Genomic DNA, 22,066 nt, shown 5'->3' with positions numbered 1-22,066 from the left:
GGAAGAATAAGCTATTGTGCCAAAGGGAGATGATGAAATTCAAGATCCACACACATAATCTCTGGCTCAGCCTCTGAAATGTTAATCCCTGGGTAGAATTATTTGAGCTATAGATTGCAATTTATCATCAAAATGGCATTGTGTCAAACAATACTTTTTATATGTGTGATGTTTTGAACTATCCAATTTTAATATAAAATGGTTCGCAGAGCACTGACTAATATTTAAGTAGTGACTCTATGATTGTGATTTTGGGGCTGGAGTGAGTATAGGGTGGTTTCTTTACCTCAAAATGCTACTTATATTTTAGATTTTGGGGAATCTTTCTGCTTTTCTTTTTGCAACAGTTTTGTTTTAGTGTCACAATAAAGGATTTTTAAAGACTACCTCTTGTTAAATTAAGTAGTTTAGAATTATTTTCTTTCACATGCTAAAAAATTTTATAATTATAGAATGATTGTATCATATTATTCTGACATTGCTTAAAAATACTCCAATGAAATTGTATATTTTTTAGAGTTTATATAGACTTTTCTATTATAATAATATATCAAATATTTATAGATTTCCTCTTATTTAGAGTACCCAACTTCTGCCCTTCAGGGAATCTATAATTAGTATTTATTTGTGTATTTCTTTCTTAAAAAATCAAGTTCTCCCAGTTTAAAAAAAAACAAATTTTAATAGTGTAAGTGAGAAGGGGTTTTGCATATGCCTATTAATGTATCATGCAGAGTACCAATCATTATGGGCTTTTCCTTTGGAAAAAAAAATCTAATTTTTGTTTCTGAAAATATCAGAACACTTCGCAGAACTTTTTCTAGAATCTAGAAACTTGAGATTCCAGTTTAACTGTATCCTTCTCCTTTCAAATTTTGTCATATTTAGTTTTTTTTGTCATATTTAGTTTTAAAAGGCTTTCTTTTTATTAAGAAAAACAATTATTTTCTATTTTAGTACTAAAATAATTTTACTTTGTATTCGGATTCTTTATACCTGTTTCTGAAGATCCGCCAATAGGATGATCTCTAACAAAAACCTATATTTAAGGGGTGCCTGGGTGGCTCAGTGGGTTAAAGCCTCTGCCTTCGGCTCAGGTCATGATCTCAGGGTCCTGGGATCGAGCCCCACATCGGGCTCTCTGCTCAGCAAGGAGCCTGCTTCTCCTTCTCTCTCTGCCTGCCTCTCTGCCTACTTGTGATCTCTCACTCTCTGTCCAATAAATAAATAAAATCTTAAAACAAACAAAAAACCTATATTTAATCTATACCCAACAGATCAGGTGATTTCAGTACCTGATTGCAAATATTAAAGGCACTTTGTGATCCTGTATTAAAACTGAAGCACAGGTCTGCGAAACACTGCTCATTGGTGCATGGATAATTCTGTCTTGCCATATTTTAACTCTGATGAGGAAAAATATTTGATTTAGTGGTGAGGGTGAATGTGGGCAGGGCTACTGTGAAAAGAGTATGTTCTGTGGAAATAGTTTGACTTTGACAGCTGTCTTCTCTAAGTGATCATGAAGCATTAACAGATCCAGATCACCTGTGAAGACCAGAAGTTTTGTGTGAGGCACTCTGCCTTTGTAGATTCAGTCAAGAGCAGATAGAATAGAAGTTGTCTTTAGGCTTCTGTCATTAATAAAAGTGGTGTTTAAGACTGAGTAGTCATTTATCACAAATAGCTTTTAGAGGTGGAGGATTCAGAATGTGCATTGGAAAGATGCAGATGTATCTAGTAGACAAGAGCTTGGGGGTCTTAACCTGATGATACTCATATTTAAGTATTACAAAGCTGCTTCCTCTGTTTACAGAATTACATCTGCTGATGTTTTAATTTAAATGCTACCCCTGAAAGTTGACAGTTAAAGTACCAGAGTGGTTGTTTTTGTTTGTTTGTTTTTTTAAAATTTTATTTATTTATTTATTTATTTGAGAAAGAAAGTGAGCCCAGGCAGGGGCAGAGGAAGAGGGAGAAGCAGCAAGGAGCCCAATGTGGGGCTTCATCTCAGGACTGATGTCAGGACTGATCCTAGGACTGATCCCAGGAACAGTCCCAGGACCCTGGGATCATGACCTGAGCTGAAGGCAGTCACTTAACTAGCTGAGCCACCCAGGCGCCGCTAGCTGAGTGTTTTAAAATTTGACACTTTCTCAACTATGTAACCTCTCCCAATCCCCTACAAAGGATTACTCCATTATTTCTGTTTCTGAGGATCTAATGTTTTGAGGGACATGCAGTGCTTCAGACTTGAACAACTTTTGATCTTCATAGGTGTGACTCTAGATCTCAGTCTTAACTCTTCATATTCACTCATAGAAGAGAGTTGCCAAAGTCAAGACTGCAGTAACCTTTTAAAGTAAGCCTACTGGTTCCACATGGAGTGCCAATGCATACATCTTCCAACCCACTGCACTGGCAGTCTCATACCCAGTTGCTGAATACAGTGTTCCAGCCGGGTGCCTTTTAGCATACACAAAACTGGTCAATGTCCAATTTTATCCAGCCACCCACACTAAATCCGTAAACCTTGTGATGCTGTCATAGATGCCTGCGGGGTAGCACTCCTGCAAATTTTAAAAACACAAGATTGTTAAGCTAGTAGGAACCCCCCCCTTTTTCCCAACTACCTAAAGTTTGTTTTCTCAGTACCTTCTTTAATTTGCTATAAGATGTCAGGAAAGTTTGGTGGAGGAGGTATTCATATTTCTTCGTCTTCCCACATTTTCCTAGTTTTATGGGTCTTATTAAATAGGTTTCAGTAGCCGGTCTTTGAAACAGGGCCCAGATGAACATTTATATTTCATCTGTAGCAATAGCGTGCGTTATTGATAGTTGACCTTTACCCTGACCTAGTGTAGTCTTGTGACATTGAATGAAATAAATGAAGAAACTTCTCCTTGGCTTGATTTTGTATTGGCGGAAGAAAGCAAACAGAGTGGTTTGTCAGGTTGCTAAAAATGTCAAAATATAGTCCTGGGACAATTTCTAGCACAAAGGTTTTAATTTTTGTTTTCTCTTTTAAGTAATGTGTGGGTGGTTGGATGTTCTTTGGAAAAACATACCTTTGAAAGAAAATTGAATTGCAGTAATACCTGTATCAGATTAGTAATAGGAAGTATATTGTTTGCCTTTATTTAAAGTTGTAATTTATTAGTCAGATGTTTGTCCGTGATATGTTTAACATTGTACCTTTAGAAAATTTCCCAGTTTTACAGAAAATAGTGTTAATTCATATAAGTATTATGTGGCTGGTAATGTGTTATTAAAAGAAATAATCCTCTGTCCCTATACATACTTTTCCTGTGTTGCACCTTTAGTGATCATTTCTTTTAAATACTTTTAGTTTCCATTTGTAAGCTATGTAGAGTTATAACAGAACTCCATTTCAAAAGTAAGATGTAAAATATTTTAGTATAATTCTCTTGTTGTCCATAGTTTCTGGCTTTGCAGTTAATTACTTCTGCAAGTTGTACCCATAAATGAAATGTCCTGTTTTAAACTTCATTGTTCATACTTATCATTAAATCATCACAGGCATATGCAGTTGTTGCCCTGCATTTTGTTTATCTTGAAAGTATTGCTTTCTGATAGTTAATATATTTCAAATTGGTCTTGTAATATTTTTGCTAAGTTATAACACACTATTATGTTATTCTATAATTTTAGGATCTGATTTCCTAATGCAGATCTGGGTTTCTTAATAGTAATAATCAAATCATAGAAATTTAGATCTGGAAGGAGACTTAAGAAATCATAAAGTTCTCCTCCCTAATTTTCAGATAAGGAAACTAAGGTATTATGATCTAGTTACTAGTCCAAGGTCATGTTGTTAATTAGTAGTAAACTACTCACTTCTATTTTCTCACTCCCACTCTGCTGAGGATCTACCTACCAACATAAAGTGTTTATAAATATGTGATAACATAGTTTTAAATGTTTGTTTATTTTTATATCTTCAAATAGAACATAAATCAGCTGTTTTAGAAAAATGGAACTTGATTTATTGAAAGAAAAATATTTGTAATTAAAGGTTTATTAGGTAAAGATAAATTTTATTGAGGTCGATTATTTGATGGTAATTAAAACAAAACACTCAGCAGCCACACGTGGGTTACTTATATAAATTCAGTGCACAGAGTTACCTGCTTCATACTCTGTTTATACTAGCTACATGGTGAAGTTTAGAACCTCAATTAATTGTAAGCTATGCTAATATTCTTAGCAAGTAGCTTGATTGAAAAATATAAGCTATGAAATGCTTTTATTTCATTTTAAAAGATGGCTAATATAAAATATAAATTTTATAGTTATGTGAAAATATTTGAGTGTAAAATTTTTAAAAATAAGTTATGTCAAGTGTATTAGGTAAAAAATTTATAGTTAGTTTTAATTAAGCTTCGTAAGATGAGTTTTATTGATGTTTTTAATATATACAAATATATAAATGTATATATACATTTTAGGTTTTCTTTATAGAATGATTAAAATATACATAGTTCTATATTTATAAAGTATTAACACAGAAGTATAGAAATATTTTTTGGCTCAGAATAGTGACCGGACTTTTAAAATAATAATTATGATAATTTAGATATTTAAATTAGAGATCACTTTAAAGTAGGGTTATTTTTAATGTTAATGAGTAAATTTTGTCCTGGTATTAAAAAAAAAAAATACACAGCAGCAATGCTTGTTATCTACATATTGCTAACTACTTAGAAATTTACTATAAAGTAGTTTTGTTTTAGGATTCCTGAATACAGTTGTGTTATGCTCAACTTTCTAATTATAATCTAGATATAACATTGGACACTCTATGATATATAGGTTAAACTTGGATTAATACTGGTTTACAAGTACTGTTTACAGCACATTATTTCAGATCTTAGCTTTTAAGGTATGTCAATTGCTATAGTTAATTAAAGTGCTACATATGCTGCTGTCTAAGCCAAATTAAAGAATAGGGCATGTATTTCCAGTTATACGAGCTACAGAATAATTGTACCTTAACATGACATCTGTCCCTGTAAGCCAGTAGTGTCTTACTGTTCAAATAGATACGTGGTTCATATTCCTATTTCCCAAAACATCCCATCCTTTTGCTTCTTTTTGGAGTGACAGAGATCTAAGTATACGTAACTGATTTCTGCATTTAGAATAATATTTTACAAATAGTAGACCCTCAGTGAGTGTTCAAAAAATAAATTTGTCACATTCATATATTAAGCTTGTGGATTTTCTTTTATTTTCCCTCATTGTTTAACTTATATGATAGTTTTGTCTCTCCTTGCTAATTTAGGCAACTACCAAAGGGTAGGAAGAGTATATTGTTTTGTAGACAGTCCTCAGCAAGATTTTGTGCACTTATAAATATCCAGTAAATGGGTAAGTGGGTTTCCAGTTGATTTCATTCTCATTAAACTTGATAGTGAGACATTTAAATTCCCATCCTGAGGTTTTTTTTTTTTTAGGCTCATGCCTGAAGAAGTTAACTGTTGTTAAAGATTCTGTGAATCAAATGTACTGGGAATAGTATTCAAATAAACTTCATAACTTTTCCATTCCTTAGACTTATTTTATTTAGAGCATAGTGGATATTTTATAGTTTTTGTCTTTGTTACAACTGACATAATGACAATACTGGAAATACTAAAAAGGAAAAATTGTCCACAATCCCACTTTCAATAAATTGAAGGATTTTAGTTTAGCATTGTTCTTAGTTTTGAACATATGCTTGTTGTATAAGTTTTTAGGTTGCTATTCCTTATTTACATTTAATGTAGATTAAATACATAATTTGCTTTATTACGTGTCCTATTTTATTTTTTTATTTTTATTTTTATTTTTTTTTAAGATTTTATTTATTCATCAGAGAGAGAGAGAGAGAGGGAGAGAGAGCGAGCACAGGCAGACAGAATGGCAAGCAGAGGCAGAGGGAGAAGCAGGCTCCCTGCCGAGCAAGGAGCCTGATGTGGGACTCGATCCCAGGACGCTGGGATAATGACCTGAGCCGAAGGCAGCTGCTTAACCAACTGAGCCACCCAGGCGCCCCTTATGTGTCCTATTTTAAAATGCACATTTTACCTGTGTAATTTTCAGGCTTTCATAGAAAAACTTTTAGAGCTGATACTTTATAAAGTACACAGAACTGCTTCCTAGGTGTGGGCCATGAGGGAACCTGCATTCCTGCTGTGGTGCCTCTTGCTTGGGCATTCTCTCCAACAATAGCTTGACCTAGTGAAAATCTATAGGGCTTCAGATTATTATACAAAACTCATCATTCACTCAGGCTTTTGGAATGGTCTTGTTGATTCAAGGACAGTTCTGGTGACTAGATTCAGAATTCAGTGTAGAAGTAGATTTGAATGGATACTTGTCAACAAGAAGATCAAATAAAATGAAAGTGATGACTAGAGGGGGTGTGTGGTAAAAAAATTAAATTGAAGGGAGCTACCTGAGATTGCACGATTTAATTTGGGAGTAAGGTCTTATGGCCTTTCAGGAGATTGAAAAGAATAAGTCTAAACTGGTATTGATTTTTATTTCATAAATAATGGTTCTATGCTACATATGATCTATCAAAGAAAAAGGGAGAAATAGAAAATACTAAATTTCTTTATTCTCCAATGTAAAAAAATAAAAAATACAAGGGGCATCTAATTTAGCTCATATTGAAAGAAACACTAGTTGTTTAAAAATGTGTTAGGAGGGAAGGAATATAAGAGGAAAAGGAATTTGTACTTCCGTCAGAGGAACTGTCTGTGAAGTTAGGTCCTGGATATGAGGCCTTGCTTGCTATAAATTTTTGCAGTGTTATGAAGTGATCCTAGAATATCCAAATCGTGCCACTAATATTTCTTATCCTTGCCCTCACTCCTAATTTCCATCCATTCATCTAGTTAGTTCTTTATAAATTGTGCTGTTACTAACAATTTAGGAATAAAATGAAGATCTGAGAATTAACTTCAAATCCATCCTTTCTTCTTTCTTCTTTAGTGCGCAGTTTCTAAGTAATCCACAGCAATTTTTCTGCTATACACCTTTTTTTTTCTTTACCTCACCTTATTATGAGTGGACCCAATTGGTGAAAACTACCCAGAAGTTATGACAGTATGGTTTAAATTTATTACTAATTTTGACTGCCTTCTCTTTAAATGATCAAGTGTTACAAGAAACTATATTACTGTAACTAGTATTTGTTTATTGGCTAATTTTATTTAGAAAAGTGATTTTATAAAAAATTTTAAAAGATTTTTTTCACTGACGTTTTCATATGTGCTCATGTATCAAAACTTTTTTCTAAGTGAATATTACTTTTTTAAACATTGTACATTGGAAAAGTAAAGACACTTTAAGTGACTATGTCAGGTTAAATTTGGATACTTATTTTAAGATATCTTAAACTTGAAGAACTCTGACTTTACAAGCTACCTTTCATAGTTTTTAAAAAATTATTTTCAAAAGGGTCTCTGCATAGTTAAAAATTAAGATAATCATGATTACTTCTGTCATATTTTATATAAAATCTTTAACTTTTTTACCATTTCATTAAAATTAAAATACAAAATAGGTTAAGTTCACAGCACCAGTTTTGGGTAAAGAGAGAAAAGATAGGTAGCATTTTTCCTAGTTTCTAAGTTGAATAAACTTTGTACTCCTACCTACTTAAATGTTTTTATTGTTTGTGAGCCTAAAACATGTATAAACCCTCTCTTTTACCATGTTATATTTAAATAAGCAACACTTCATATCTTCTCCATATAAAGTGAAATATTTCCTTAACACTAACACAACACAAGTCAGTTCTCAGCCAAAGCAAATAGAAGAATGAATGCTTTGTTAATCATCCGTAACTAACGTATGTATACACAGAAAAAAAAAATCTGTTTTTGACAGGAACCTTTTGATGGAATTAGAAAAAAAAAAAAGGAAGAAGAAGAAGAACTTTTAACACAGGTCAGGCCCTTTCTAATTTATTAGTTTAAAAATTATGTTTCTACTTTTTCAGTGCAGGCACATGGTGACAAATCAAACAGTTATGAAGTTTTACTGAAGATCAACATTCTCCTGTCACTTACTTCCGACCCCCATCCCATTCCCTTGAGGCAGCCTCTCTTAACTGCTTTGGAATTTACTTTTGGTGGTTCCCTCCATGGTTCTAGTTCTGCATGATAAGCATGTACTCTGTTTCATGATTATTTCATGGTTTGTCAACTTGAGACAGCATTTACTGGATCTTCAATTTTCACATGTCTGGCTCCAACATTTCAGAAATGCAGAGAGTTATTCCCTGCCGATTCTTTCAGTCCGCTTTTCTTGATAAAGTTCCTCAAGGGACTGGTACAGTTCCACCATTGTGCTCACCATTGTCTCTCTGCCTCTAAAACTGACTTCACTGTCAACCCCATCCGCCCCATCTACATTTGCTCTTTAATTCCTTCCCACTTTTTTCCCTTGCTAAATTCTATTCTTTGCCCCTTTTTTGATGTGGAAAGTTGAAATAAAGCCTGGGTTCATATAAGGGAAATTTTATAGTTTCCTTTTAAAAATTTGTAAAATTCATTTCAAAAATATCTAACTCTAAGTAACTTTTATTTTGTTTTATTTTTTTCCCTGTGGGTCAATGGCCCATGATAAAGAATAGGTTTTCTATCCATCCTTAATTGAAAATAGCTGGGCATAAGGATTTTGATATTCAAAAATGGAAAGAGTAGGCATGGTGTAAATTTTACTTGATGGATTTTATGCTTTAAGATTTTAGCATTCTTCTTAAGGGACTCTTACAGTAATTTCAAAAGAGAAATACTAAATTCTGAAATGTTGTCTTTTCTACCTTCTGATCCTTCTTGGCTCAGCTGCTGCTTTCTACTCTTTACCTAACAAACCTCTTCAATATAACTTATCTCCACTCTCCATCTTTTCCTAGGAGAGAATTCCAATTCAGAGTGGCAATCAGTAAGGAAATGGAACTTGGTGGTTACATTTAGGACTTTTACTAGGATACATCAGTTTACTTCTTAAGATTCTAATACTGACTTTATTCCTTTTAAACCAGTTTACATGGGGCATTGCTTGGAAATATGCAAGAAACTGTATGACCCTTCCTAAATCTTCCTGACATTTCTTAATTTCTGTTGTTCTAAAAAAGTCGATTTTACTTCTGCAGTTAAGTCAGAATCCTTGTCTTCAAAATAAGGATATTAGGTGGTAGATCAAGACTACCAGGTTATCACTGAATTTTTGTTTGTTTGTTTTTTGGTTGTTGTAAAAGCTGTTGATAGAAATAGGATGTGAAATGCTTTGCCTTTTGAGGTAACCTAACCTATGAAGATCTGACATCTTTCTTAGTACATGAAGTCAGTATTGTGATGTTATTCTGCCTAATCAGATATCAAAAGTAAACCTGGTTATGTTCATTTCCTAATTCAGTCACTGTACTAGCTGAGGTTTTTTTCCCCTTTATAGAATATATAATTCATTGATAACTTTTTTCTTTTTCTTTATCAAATATTATTTATGGAAGATATTTTCCATGGTGTTACATTGTTCTCTAAGGAATTGATATAATTTCTGTTTTTAAATGAAGTTTGTTTTCATATCTTTAGGCTATCATTGTATTATTAACATTTTAAACAAGAAAGAACTGTTCAAAACCTATTTTAGGTATTGGGGTTTTGCTTTTGAACTGCCATGACCGTAGAACATTTTCTTTCCCTACATTTCTATGTATAGGGAATTTTCTTCCTTTTAAAATAAGACAACTGAACTACTTCAAAAACAGCAAAACAAGAATTGTTTCAAGAAATTTTAAGGCTATATCTACTTTATGTCATAAATTTGAAGTTATTTTTAAAAATAGAGAAGGCAGTAGGAGTCATGCAAATTAACATGAAATTTAAATTCTTACACTGAAACTACCCATGCCATTATTATGAACTGAAAAGCTCTGTACCCAGTTCTAAGTGGAAAAGGTAAGGTTTGGGAAAACAGGAAAATAAATAAATACTATATTTCTCTTTCATTTTTAAAAAATGTGATGTCTTAGGTAACACCTTTTCAGAAAATTCACATAATCTTGATTTTTTCTTGCCATTATTTATTGAATTTTACTGTTTCATAGTAAAACAGGAAAGTAAAAAAAATTTCTACTTTTTTCATTACTAGTTTTTAAAATTATCTTTTTGAAAAGTAACAAATGGCCGGTTTAAAAAAAAAACTAATATAAAAGAATAAAAAGTAATTCTATCTCCCTACTTTGTCCCTCTTTCTTTCCTCAGAGAACTTATTATTAGTTTCCTGTGTATATCTCCAGAAATACACATGCCACTATTTAATACACAGTGAGAGCAGAATAGTATTTTGTACCTTACTTTTTTCATTTATCCATATACATTGATAGTTTTTAAGTATGTAAGAACTACACTGAAATTTTTACTATGTCGTTTTTTTCCTCACATAAAGTGTAATTTTCATTGTTAGAGTTTTAATTTTTTTTAAGATTTTATTTATTTGATAGAGCATGAACACAAGCAGGGTACAGAGGGAGAGGGAGAAGCAAATACCCCAGTGAGCTAAAAGCTCAATGTAGGGCTCAATCCCCAGGAGCCCGGGATCACGACCTGATCCTAAGGCAAACACTTAACTGATTGAGCCACCCCGCCCCATTAGAGTTTTTAAATGTAAACTTTTAATTGCAAGTGAATCATGGCTTATTCAAAGTTCCAGTGCAATTTAATACTTTGAATTCTATAGCGTATGCCCTTTACAAAGCACTGTAATGTATTTCATGCTACTCGATCCTCTCAAAAACCCTGTAAATAAAACCAAGGGATTGCGTGGTTTGTTTATGGGTTTAATGAAGTTCACGTTTTTCTCTTTCTTGAGCACCTTTTTCCATGACTTCTGACTTTTTTTCTAAATTCTAAGAACAGGCAGAGGCAAGTCTTTCTTTTCCTTCGTCTTCTAAGTTCTTCCCACTCCTTGGTTCCCCTCTCCGGAAACACACACACATACAGGCACGCACATGCGCGCGCGTGCGCGTGTGCACACACACACACACACGCACACTTTGTGCACTGGTTTTATCTTCTGTAGCTCATGTGAAACTTTTGAACCCTGTGAAAGGATCTTACTCTCTTCTTAAAAAGAGACAAACATTTAGGAAAGGCTAAGTAATCATTCCTTTTTTGTCCTATGCAAGAACATATTCAGAGTAGTAAAATAGGAACACATAAACATCATAGACAGCTTTCTCTTGGTTTTTAAAAGACGTGCTCAAATATTGCATATAGTTCTTCTGAGTCTTAGCTATGCATGGCTTTTGTGTCAGATCACTTTGCGTGCAGTAACCTGGTATTAGTTGTTGTTGCTTGTATTATAATTTGAGCACCAATAGCGTACTGGGTGCCACACCAGATGCATCCCACCCCGCAAGGCACAATTTGATTGACAGAAGTTATTCCTGTAGAATGGTAATAATTGCACAAAAGCCAAAGGAATTGAATTTAAATTTTTATTGGTAGGTAACCTGAGATAACCTTTTACTGGATAATGTTCTCCAAGAAAGTCTATTTAAGACTTTAGTTTCTAAAATACTACCTTTTAGGGTACATACCTTTGCTAATATGTTAAAGAATAAACAAAAATATGCCAGCAGAGTGTGCTCCTGTAAAACGGGAAGGCCAACCAAGATCATGTCACGTAACCCCTTTTTGTTTAACAGGCTTTTCTTTTTGCCTTTTTAATAGCAGATGGAGGATACCTAGACATGAATTTGTTTTGTCTTACATCTACTTCAAAAAACACCCCCAAAACCTGCAAATGAAAATAGTAGTAGAACTGATTATAGGATTTAAACTCTTATACTTAGGTCTTGACAAACTTAGAGCAAGTCTAAATTTTGTAGGCCTAAATTTTCTATATAAACAGTGGTAATAACACCAGTCTTACCTATTTAATAAGATATCACTGAAGAGCAAGTAAATAATTACCTTGAAATAGGTCACTAACTGAATGATAAAAATGCTTACTAGCTTTGTAAGTGCTCTTATATCAAATAGTGTGAAAATATATGTCATTTTTCTATACAGGGTTTCTGGAATATATGTAAATAAGGAAAAAGATTTAAGTGGAATTGAAAGGTAATTTTTGTTTCATAGAAAAATAAATAACTGGGGACACCTGGGTGGCTTATTCAGGTAAGCATTTGCCTTTGACTCAGGTCATGGTCCCAGGATCTTGGGCTCATGTCCCATGTCAGGCTCTCTGCCCAGTGGGGAGCCTGCTTTTCTCTCTCTTCCTGCCTGCCGCTCCCCCTGCTTGTGCTCTCTCTCTGTGTTAAATAAATAAGTGAAATATTTAAAAAAAAAAAAAAAAAAAGGAAGAAAGAAAGAAAAAAAAATAAGTAATTGAAAATCTCAGCTCTTTATCTGCAAGCTCTCAGGTACAGCCAGTTGTCTGCCTCTTCAGGGGCATTTTGGTAGAATGGTTGCAGGAGGTAAGAGTGCGGGCTTTGGACATTCCTAGCTTGTGAGGTTTGGGGAAAGTTGGTGAACTTCTCTGTACCTCAGTTTATCTGTAAAATGAAAGTAGTATCATACCTATATCATAGGAGTGTTGTACCTTTAGCACAGATGCTCAGAACAGTATTCAACATGTGGTAAGTTGTCACTGTCATTTTGTTGTTATTTATCTGATATAAGCAGCAGCAGCCAGAATTCTAGAAATCTATGATGTAAGAAATGTTTAACCATTTCCACCACAGGAAAAGGTCCTGAGCATATGTTTTCACATGGCCTTTCTTCCATCTGTAAGAAATAGTCTTCAAGCTTTCATATTAAAATATGCTAAAGAACTCTTCTTATGATTAGGATTGGCAATATTATATAATTCTTACAGAGAGCTGTGTAGTAGATACACTACACAAATCATGTGTTATCTATAATTGCTTACTGAAAAAGTTCACTATAACCAGATATTTATTTGAATTGGCAGTAATTTGAGTTGTTGAATCTTGCATTTTAATAATATTTGCTGATTTTACCTGAAAATGTTAATTGATCTTTGTAGTACCTTTTTTACACTGTATTTTAGAGAATTATATCTTAACTATACATGATTGTTCAATTTAAAATTTTTAATGGTTAATTATGAGTTTTGACTTCAGAAAGTTTAAGATATTTTTATCACCCTGGAGCTGAAAAAGTACTTTAGGGAATCACCTGCCAGCCTTCCTGCTCTTAGGCAAGGCTGTACCTAAAACATCACAGAAAGCTATGGTAATTATCTGTATGACTTTTTTAATCTAAAGAAAGAAGATCCTATAACTTGCCCCGAAGCAAGCTCAAAACTACAAAAATAGTTATTTAAGTATTTAATTATACTGGAAGCTATGAAGTTGGGGCATCAATATGAGGACCTGGATATCTCTTTACCCTTACTTTTCATATTCATTTAGTTACCTGTAGGGGAAAAATAACTTAAGAAAAAAAAAAAAACCCACTTAATCCATTTGGTTCAAAAGCAGATAAATGTTTGTTATAACTGTTCCATGGCACCATAATCTGGAATTCCAAGAAAATAAGTATCTATTCTAACAGTGGTATTTTACCTCTCCCCTTTAGGCAGGTTTGGATTTGGCAACACATGCCGCTAAATAACTTATAGGCTACCATGTCTCCTTTAGAAACCACCACATTCACATTCATGCATTATATCCACCATATTAAAAATCCTCATGTGGTAGAATACAAAAGTGACAGTTTATCACAAAAAGATGATAAGATGCTACCTGTGACTTAGAAAAATTCTAATATTCAGTAGTTTTTATGCCAGTCACCTGCATCCTGTAATTGGGTCTTTCATCTCTGCTTTGCTTCTTTTCACAACCTGTATGTCCCTTGAACTTTTAGTAGTGATGACAGGAATGTTGCTTTAACCCGAGGTTGTCCTCATGTATTCTGTTCTCCCTGAAAACTTTCATTTACCTCATGTTTTAAAATGGTATAGTATGTCTCTGGTAGTAGATTACCCAGCTTTCATCTTTCTCTTTAATGTTATTTGCAACACCAACCCTATAGTGGCCCTTTAAAGAATGTTGATATCAGCAAGATTTTTTTCATGGTGTGTGGATGGCTATTTTTAGCTGCATAGTATTTAAAAGTTGAGGACTGTCTCCGAAGATTTGCAGGTTAAGAAGTGTGTGTGTGTGTGTATGTGTGTATATATATATATATATATATATATACACACACACACTTAACTTTGAGAGAGAGAAAGAGAGTGAGTGAGTGCAAGTTGTGGGGAGTGGGGGCAGAGGGAGACAGAGAGAGAATCTCAAGCAGGCTACACATCCAGCATGGAGGCGAATGCGAGGTTCAATCCCATGACCATGATGAGATCATGACCTGAGCCAAAATCAGGAGTCAGAGGTTCAGCCAACTGAGCTACCCAGGTGCCCTGCAGGTTAAGAAATATTAAAAACCATTGGATTGTGTTTTATATTTGACAGTTGTCCAAAGACTGTATGAACTGTATCACCAAAACAAAAATCTAGAGGTCGTTGTTAAGAAGTGACATATGCCATGGTGATTATTTATAGTGACGGGTATTACTGTTGTTTTTGTTTTTGGTAGATCATGGTGGCCAAATGGTGGTCACTGAAAAGTTTAAAGGTGTTTCTTTGCAACCTTATTACCAGATTATAAAGAAATGACCATATTCTGCCATGTGTAGATATTTTTAAAACAAATATCCATTAGCATACATGCACAAAACAATGAACAGAAGCCTGTTATAAAGGATCCTAGCTTTGAGCTCTCCAGTTAAGCATTCCAACCATCAGCTTACATTAAAGGTTTAGTAAAAATAGGTACACAGCATTTACATGACAAGATTCAGTTACCCTTCTAGTCAGCATAAGGGAGCCAGAAATGCTCCACACCAGTACCGAACTGTTATGGGATCAACTCTGGATACCATCTCTGAATGGAAAGGCTATATAAACGAAGCTGGATTTTTATGCCCTATTTATTAAAGGTTGGAGAGTAACTATAAAATATTTTATCTAAATCACAATTCCTCGATATCTAATTTTAGTAATGAAAGCCCATTTCTTTTTTTTAAAGGTTTATTTATTTATTTTACAGAGTGCCTGCTAGAGGGAGCAGGAGCTGGGGGGAGGGGCAGAGGGAGTGGGGAAAAGAATCCTAAGCCAACTTCCTGCTGAGAGTGGAGCTGAATTGCAGGGCTGATCCCAGGACCCTGAGATTGTGACCTGAGCTGAAATCAAGAGTTGGACGTTTATTGACTGAGCCACCCAGGCGCCTAGAAAGCCATTTCTAAAATTGATTTTTATTAACCAATCAGATACTCATTTTACCAATAAATTCCCATTCTGATATTCACTGTGCTGATTAATAGTGTCTCAAGTGTTGATCACAGGATCCATTAAAGAAGTGCTAGTGGTCACTGCCTCTGGAGTTTAGCTGATACAGTGTGCACTCCACCTGACCTCTCAGTTAGGAAAATTGACTGCCCCTGAAGTGAAAGTTTAACCAACACATTCATATCTGTCACACCCATCTATACTGATGTATCATAACAAGAATGTTGTTAAATATTTGAAATGGAAGAAATATAATACTTGTCACTTTTTCAATGTGTTTTAAAATTTCTTTAAATGTTTCAAAATATATTTGATTAACTTAGTTTAAAATACATGTAATCAATTTACTTATTCACTGATGCTCTTTTCTTTAGTAGAGATTTGAGATCTGGCTTTTAATTTTTTTGTGCAACTCCTAGTAAATTTATTACTGATATTTAGAATCATGTTTACATGTTTGTTTTTAAGTGGCATAATTTATTTAAATTAGATTTTGTTTATATTTTATAGAGTTTATCTATTTTAATTTTATAAGCAGATTGATTAGTTTATATTTTTTAACTAGAGACCAATATCATTCATTATCTTTGTAGAATAAAACTCTGGCATTCATTCAACAATTGCCAAGCACCAGCTGTATGCTGGGATCATGTGCTGCTGATGAGGGTGGTCCCAGTTTATATATTTGAGGTACCCAGAACAAGAGATGGCTGTTTAACCAGCCTAAATACCTGCCTTAATGAATCTCACAGGCTACTAGAGACAAACAAGGAAAAAACTAATAATTGATACCATATAGGATTAGGTACAAGGAATTCTAACTCTGGTTGAGGAACTAGGGAAGGCCTCTCAGAATATTTGATTCCTTAATTCAGTTATTCTCAATGTGGTGGTGGGTAGAATGTGGGGGCATTGTTGCCCTCCCCCTAGGAAAATGTGGCATTCTGGAGAAATTTTTTAAACATACTTTTTTTTTCCACAGAGAGAGAGTGGGTTGGAAAGAGTTGCAGAGAGAATCTGAAGCAGACTCCCTGCTTAACACAGAGCCCAATGTGGGGGCTCAGTCTCACAACTGTGGGATCATGACCTGAGCAAAACCCAAGAGTTGGCTACTCAGGCAGCCCGTCTGGCGACATTTTTGATTATCACAATTGGTGGGGAATAGGGAGAATGTGTACCAGGACCTAGTGGGTAGAGGCCACGGATGCTTCTAAACACGCTACAATGCATAGGAGAGCCCCCCGAAAAATCAGACACTTATTGGGTCCTAAATGTCGGTAGTTCCATGGCTGAGAAATCCTACCTTTGTGTGTCTTTTTCCCCATCTCCTTAATGTTTGTTGTTTTCTTTCCCACATAAACACAGTTTTTTTAGAAATTACTAAAGTATTAAATAAGGATAGGTAATAGTAAATATGAACAGATAATTGTAAACGATTCAAACAAGAAATATATAAAGTAAAAAAAAGGAAAGTTCTCTCATACGTAATTCTAGACATTTTTTCTTTGAAATCACATAAGCATACACTTATTTTTTTAAGAAATTTTATTTATTTTTGGAGAGAAGGCATGCATGAGCAGAGGGGAAAGGCAGAGGGAGAGGGAGAAGCAGACTCCCCGCTGAGCAGGGAGCTTGATGTAGGGCTTGATCCCAGGACCCTGGGACCATGACCTGAGCTGAAGGCAGATGCTTAACTGACTGAGCCACCCAAGAGCCCCAAGCAAACACATATTTTATTTTTTATTTTTTATAAACATATAATATATTTTTATCCCCAGGGGTACAGGTCTGTGAATCGCCAGGTTTACAACACTTCACAGCACTTACCAAAGCACATATCCTCCCCAATGTCCATAACCCCATCCCCCTTCTCCCAACCCCCCTCCCCCCAGCAATCCTGTTTGTTTTGTGAGATTAAAGTCACTTATGGTTTGTCTCCCACCCAATCCCATCTTGTTTCATTTATTCTTCTCCTACCCACTTAAGCCCCCATGTTGCATTACCACTTCCTCATATCAGGGAGATCATATGATAGTTGTCTTTTTCTGCTTGACTTATTTTGCTAAGCATGATACGCTCTAGTTCCATCCACGTTGTCGCAAATGGCAAGATTTCATTTCTTTTGATGGCTGCATAGTATTCCATTGTGTATATATACCACCTATTTTTTATCCATTCATCTGTTGATGGACATCTAGGTTCTTTCCATAGTTCGGCTATTGTAGACATTGCTGCTATAAACATTCGGGTGCACGTGCCCCTTTGGATCACTACATTTGTATCTTTAGGGTAAATACCCAGTAGTGCAATTGCTGAGTCATAGGGCAGTTCTATTTTCAACATTTTGAGGAACCTCCATGCTGTTTTCCAGAGTGGCTGCACCAGCTTGCATTCCCACCAAGAGTGTAGGAGAGTTCCCCTCTCTCCGCATCGTCGCCAGCATCTGTCATTTCCTGACTTGTTAATTTTAGCCATTCTAACTGGGTGTGAGGTGGTATCTCATTGTGGTTTTGATTTGTATTTCCCTGATGCCGAGTGATATGGAGCACTTTTTCATGTGTCTGTTGGCCATCTGGATGTCTTCTTTGCAGAAATGTCTGTTCATGTCCTCTGCCCATTTCTTGATTGGATTCTTTGTTCTTTGGGTGGGGAATTTGCTAAGTTCTTTATAGATTTTGGACACTAGTCCTTTATCTGATATGTCGTTTGCAAATATCTTCTCCCATTCTGTCAGTTGTCTTTTGATTTTGTTCACTGTTTCCTTTGCTGTGCAAAAGCTTTTGATCTTGATCCCAATAGTGCATTTTTGCCCTTGCTTCCCTTGCCTTTGGCGATTTTTCCTAGGAGGATGTTGCTGTGGCTGAAGTCGAAGAGGTTGCTGCCTGTGTTCTACTCAAGGATTTTGATGGATTCCTTTCTCACATTGAGGTCTTTCATCCATTTTGAGTCTATTTTTGTGTGTGGTGTAAGGAAATGGTCCAATTTCATTTTTCTGCATGTGGCTGTCCAATTTTCCCAACACTATTTACTGAAGAGGCTGTCTTTTTTCCATTGGACATTCTTTCCTGCTTTGTCGAAGATTAGTTGACCATAGAGTTGAGGGTCTATTTCTGGGCTCTCTCTTCTGTTCCATTGATCTATGTGTCTGTTTTTATGCCAGTACCATGCTGTCTTGATGATGACAGCTTTGTAATAGAGCTTGAAATCCGGAATTGTGATTCCACCAGCTTTGGCTTTCTTTTTCAATATTCCTTTGGCTATTCAAGGTCTTTTCTGGTTCCATATAAATTTCAGGATTATTTGTTCCATTTGATAGGAATTGCATTAAATGTATAGATTGCTTTAGGTAGCATAGACATTTTCACAATATTTATTCTTCCAGTCCAGGAACATGGAACATTTTTCCATTTCTTTGTGTCTTCCTCAATTTCTTTCATGAGTACTTTATAGTTTTCTGAGTATAGATTCTGTGCCTCTTTGGTTAGGCAAACACATATTTTAAAGTTAAGTTTTGGTTTTGTTCTTAAATGGTATCATACTTTACATATTGTTTTGTGACTTGCTTTTTCACTTACAGTATTTAGTTGCTGCACAGTTTTCCATAGTACAGATGGATCTACCATAATGATTTAACCATTCTTCTGCTAGTGGATATTATGGTAATTTCCATTTTACTTCATATGTTACAGATAGCACTGCATTGAGAATTTATGCACACATTCACAATAGATTCCCATATTCTGGGATAGATTTCCAGAAATTGAATTGTTCAGTCAAAGGGGACATTTATTTTATTTTGATAGTTAGAGTGCTAAAAGGACATCCTTATAGTAGTCTGCATTACTGTTTATATTCCCATCAACAGTGATTGAAAGGCCTGTTTTCATTCCATACTGTCAACAACACTGAATATTACTAGATTTTTAAATTTTTGTCATTCTGATGAGTGAAAATGCTTTCATTATCATTTTAATTTGCATTTCTTTGATAACTAGGAATTTCAGCATCTTATTATATTTTTACTGGCCACTTAATATCTTTCTGTGAATTGCCCATGAATATCCATTACCAGTTTTTAATTGGATTGCGTTTTTCTTTTCTTTTTTTTTTTTTTTAAAGATTTTTTATTTATTTACTTGCCAGAGAGAGAGAGATCACAAGTAGGCAAAGAGGCAGGCAAAGAAAGAAGAGGAAGCAGGCTCCCTGCTGAGCAGAGAGCCTGAGGCGGGGAGATCCAAGGACCCTGGGATCATGACCTGAGCTGAAGGCAGAGATTAAACCCACTGAGCCACCCTGGCACCCCAGATTGCGTTTTTCTTATTTATTTTTAGAACTTATATAGCCTATTCACTATTTTTTATGTATCTTGTGGATATTTTCTCCCTACCAGTCACTTTTCTTTTTAGTATTGCAAATGATGTCTTTTACAACATGGTAAGCTTTTAGTACTGATACATTCAATTTGTGTCTTTTCTTTCGTGTAGTACAGTATAGTGCTTAAGTGTATATATTGCAGAACCAGATTGCCTGTGTTTATATTTCAGCTCTTTTACCTACTAGCTATGTAACTTTGGGCAAGTTGACTAATCCTTTTGTGCCTCAGTTTCCTATCTTTATTTATTTATTTTTAAATTTTTTTTTAGAGAGGAAGGGCGGGGAGAAGCAGAGGGAAAGGAAGAGAGAGAATTTTAAGTAGGGGCTTGCCCAGCGTGGAGCCTGATGTGGGGCTTGATCTCACAACCCTAAGATCATGACCTGATCAAGAGCAAGTGCTTAACTTACTGAGCCACCCAGTTGCCCCTCAGTTTCCTATCTTTAAATGAGGTAGTAGTGGTATCTATCTCATAGGATTATTGTGAGGAACAAATAAGAAATTATAGTTATGCACTTAGAGTAATGCTTGGCATAAAGTACTCTATAAAAAGTGTCTGCTATTGTTATTTCTTTTGGTTTTGTGCCTTTTTTGGGAAGGTCTTCTATGCCTCAAAATGATGAAGTTATGTCACAACAGAAAAATTGAATAGTATATACAATTGGCAGAATGTTTTCAGAGCATGGGATGCATTTGGGGGAAGGGGCAGTTTGTGTTCTCATATGGAAGCAGTATGCTGTCACTACAAAAGGAATTCCAAATAGATAAAAAAGCTAATAAAATAATCTAATCTACAATAAAATAAACTAAAAGAGAATAGAAGTGAATATTATTAAATCATTAGATGAAGATCTTCTTAAGCTTCTGAGCAGTGGGAAAGAAATCACAGAGGAAAATGTGCATAGATTTGTCCCATAAAAATAAAAACTAGTATCTATTTTAAAAATCATGCTAAGACTCATTGTTGGCTGAGGTCCACCTGTTAGTGGGACCTTAGTTGGTGTAACTTCTATAGGGCAAATGGCAGTCATATAAAACACTTTTTAAAATGTATGTCTCTGTTATTTAACCAACAGAAATCTATCTAAGTGAAATATTTAAGTATGAATATAAGAATTAACTGAGAGGATTTTTTTATGATTAATGCTTACATTTTCTGTGGTTATATGGTTATTGCATATTACTATACTTTTATATGGTAATATGAAAAATTAGAATCTCAATGCCTCAAAACATGGGATTAAATTGTTATGTCCCTACAATGAAATATTTGTAGCCATTATAAGTGACCTCATGGTAAAATATTGGTGAAGAAGTATATTTGTCATATTTTAGTGAAAAAAGTTTACAAAAGAATATGCACAATGTATGCTTCAACTTTTCTTAACAATGACTATAAATAAGCTAGAAAATCAATACAATATAAAAATGTTTCACTCTATAGGTGGGGCTATATGTAATTTTTGTATTTTTTTACTTCTTTGAATTGTGTAATTATTTTTTATAATGAACCCTGCATTATTTATGTAATAAAGAAACTATAAGGTTTTTAAATCAAGGGATTAAACAACACGGCAAGAAGATATATTTACAACAAAAGTGGCAGACAAAAGGCTCATATTTTCAATATTTAAAGAGCTCTACAAATCTTTTTTTCTCTTAAGAGTAAGATCCAAATAGGTAAATGGACAAAGTGCATGACTAGTTTTACAAAAGAGAAAATGTAGATGGATAATAAACACAGAAATATATTCAAGATCAAGAGTTATCAAAGAAATGCAACTTAAATGAGTGAAATACAAATTTTTCTTAACAGTTTAGCAAAGATTTAAAAATAATAGTGCTGCTTTGGGTGTGATGAATGAGACTAGCACTGTTGTACACTGTAGGTTAGAAAGTTTGGTATGATTTCTTTGGAAAGGATTCAAATACTTTACTCAAAAATTCTGCTTCTAGGAATCTGTCCTATGAAACCGTCAAAAGTGCCAAAAATACTTTGGGCATAAAAATGTTAGCTGCACATCATTTCTAAGTGACAAACGTAAAGTGACTTTAAGTTCATTAATAGGAGACAGTTATGTAAATTTGTGGTGTAATCACGATTCAGAATGATATGCAACTTCCATAATTTAGGTTTACAAACTATAATGTTAACTTTAAAAAGCATAAGAATTTGCAGAGTGTCGTCTCAACTATTTTAGAAAAAATAGAGAAAATATGTCAAAGTATTAGTAGTGGTTTCAGCTAGTTGGTAAAATTTTGAGTGATTCTTTGTACTTTTTTATGTATTTATAATTTTCCAT

The 22,066-nt window shown here is 34.4% G+C and overlaps 1 protein-coding gene and 1 long non-coding RNA gene across 21 annotated transcripts in view; one reads left to right on the top strand and one right to left on the bottom strand.

Moving 5' to 3' along the window:
- The window catches only part of LOC309872503, an 857,896-nt gene that overhangs the window by 89,743 nt on the left and 746,087 nt on the right, over window positions 1–22,066 (bottom strand). The window lies entirely within an intron of this gene.
- The window catches only part of EHBP1 (EH domain binding protein 1), a 348,209-nt gene that overhangs the window by 112,633 nt on the left and 213,510 nt on the right, over window positions 1–22,066 (top strand). For 3 of the 20 annotated variants that reach the window (XM_082746613.1, XM_082746628.1, XM_082746616.1), the window contains exon 6: window positions 7,903–7,962. The exons of the other annotated variants lie outside the window; for them this stretch is intronic. In XM_082746613.1, coding sequence (XP_082602739.1) covers window positions 7,903–7,962 — 60 coding nt within the window. The remainder of the gene's footprint in view (window positions 1–7,902; window positions 7,963–22,066) is intronic. 20 annotated transcript variants of the gene reach the window in all.

Source organism: Mustela nivalis (assembly GCF_964662115.1).
Source record: "Mustela nivalis genome assembly, chromosome: 8".
In the NCBI taxonomy this organism is placed as follows: Eukaryota; Metazoa; Chordata; class Mammalia; order Carnivora; family Mustelidae; genus Mustela; species Mustela nivalis.
Note: the sequence above shows the minus strand (reverse complement) of the source record. Positions and strands in the feature narration are given on the sequence as shown.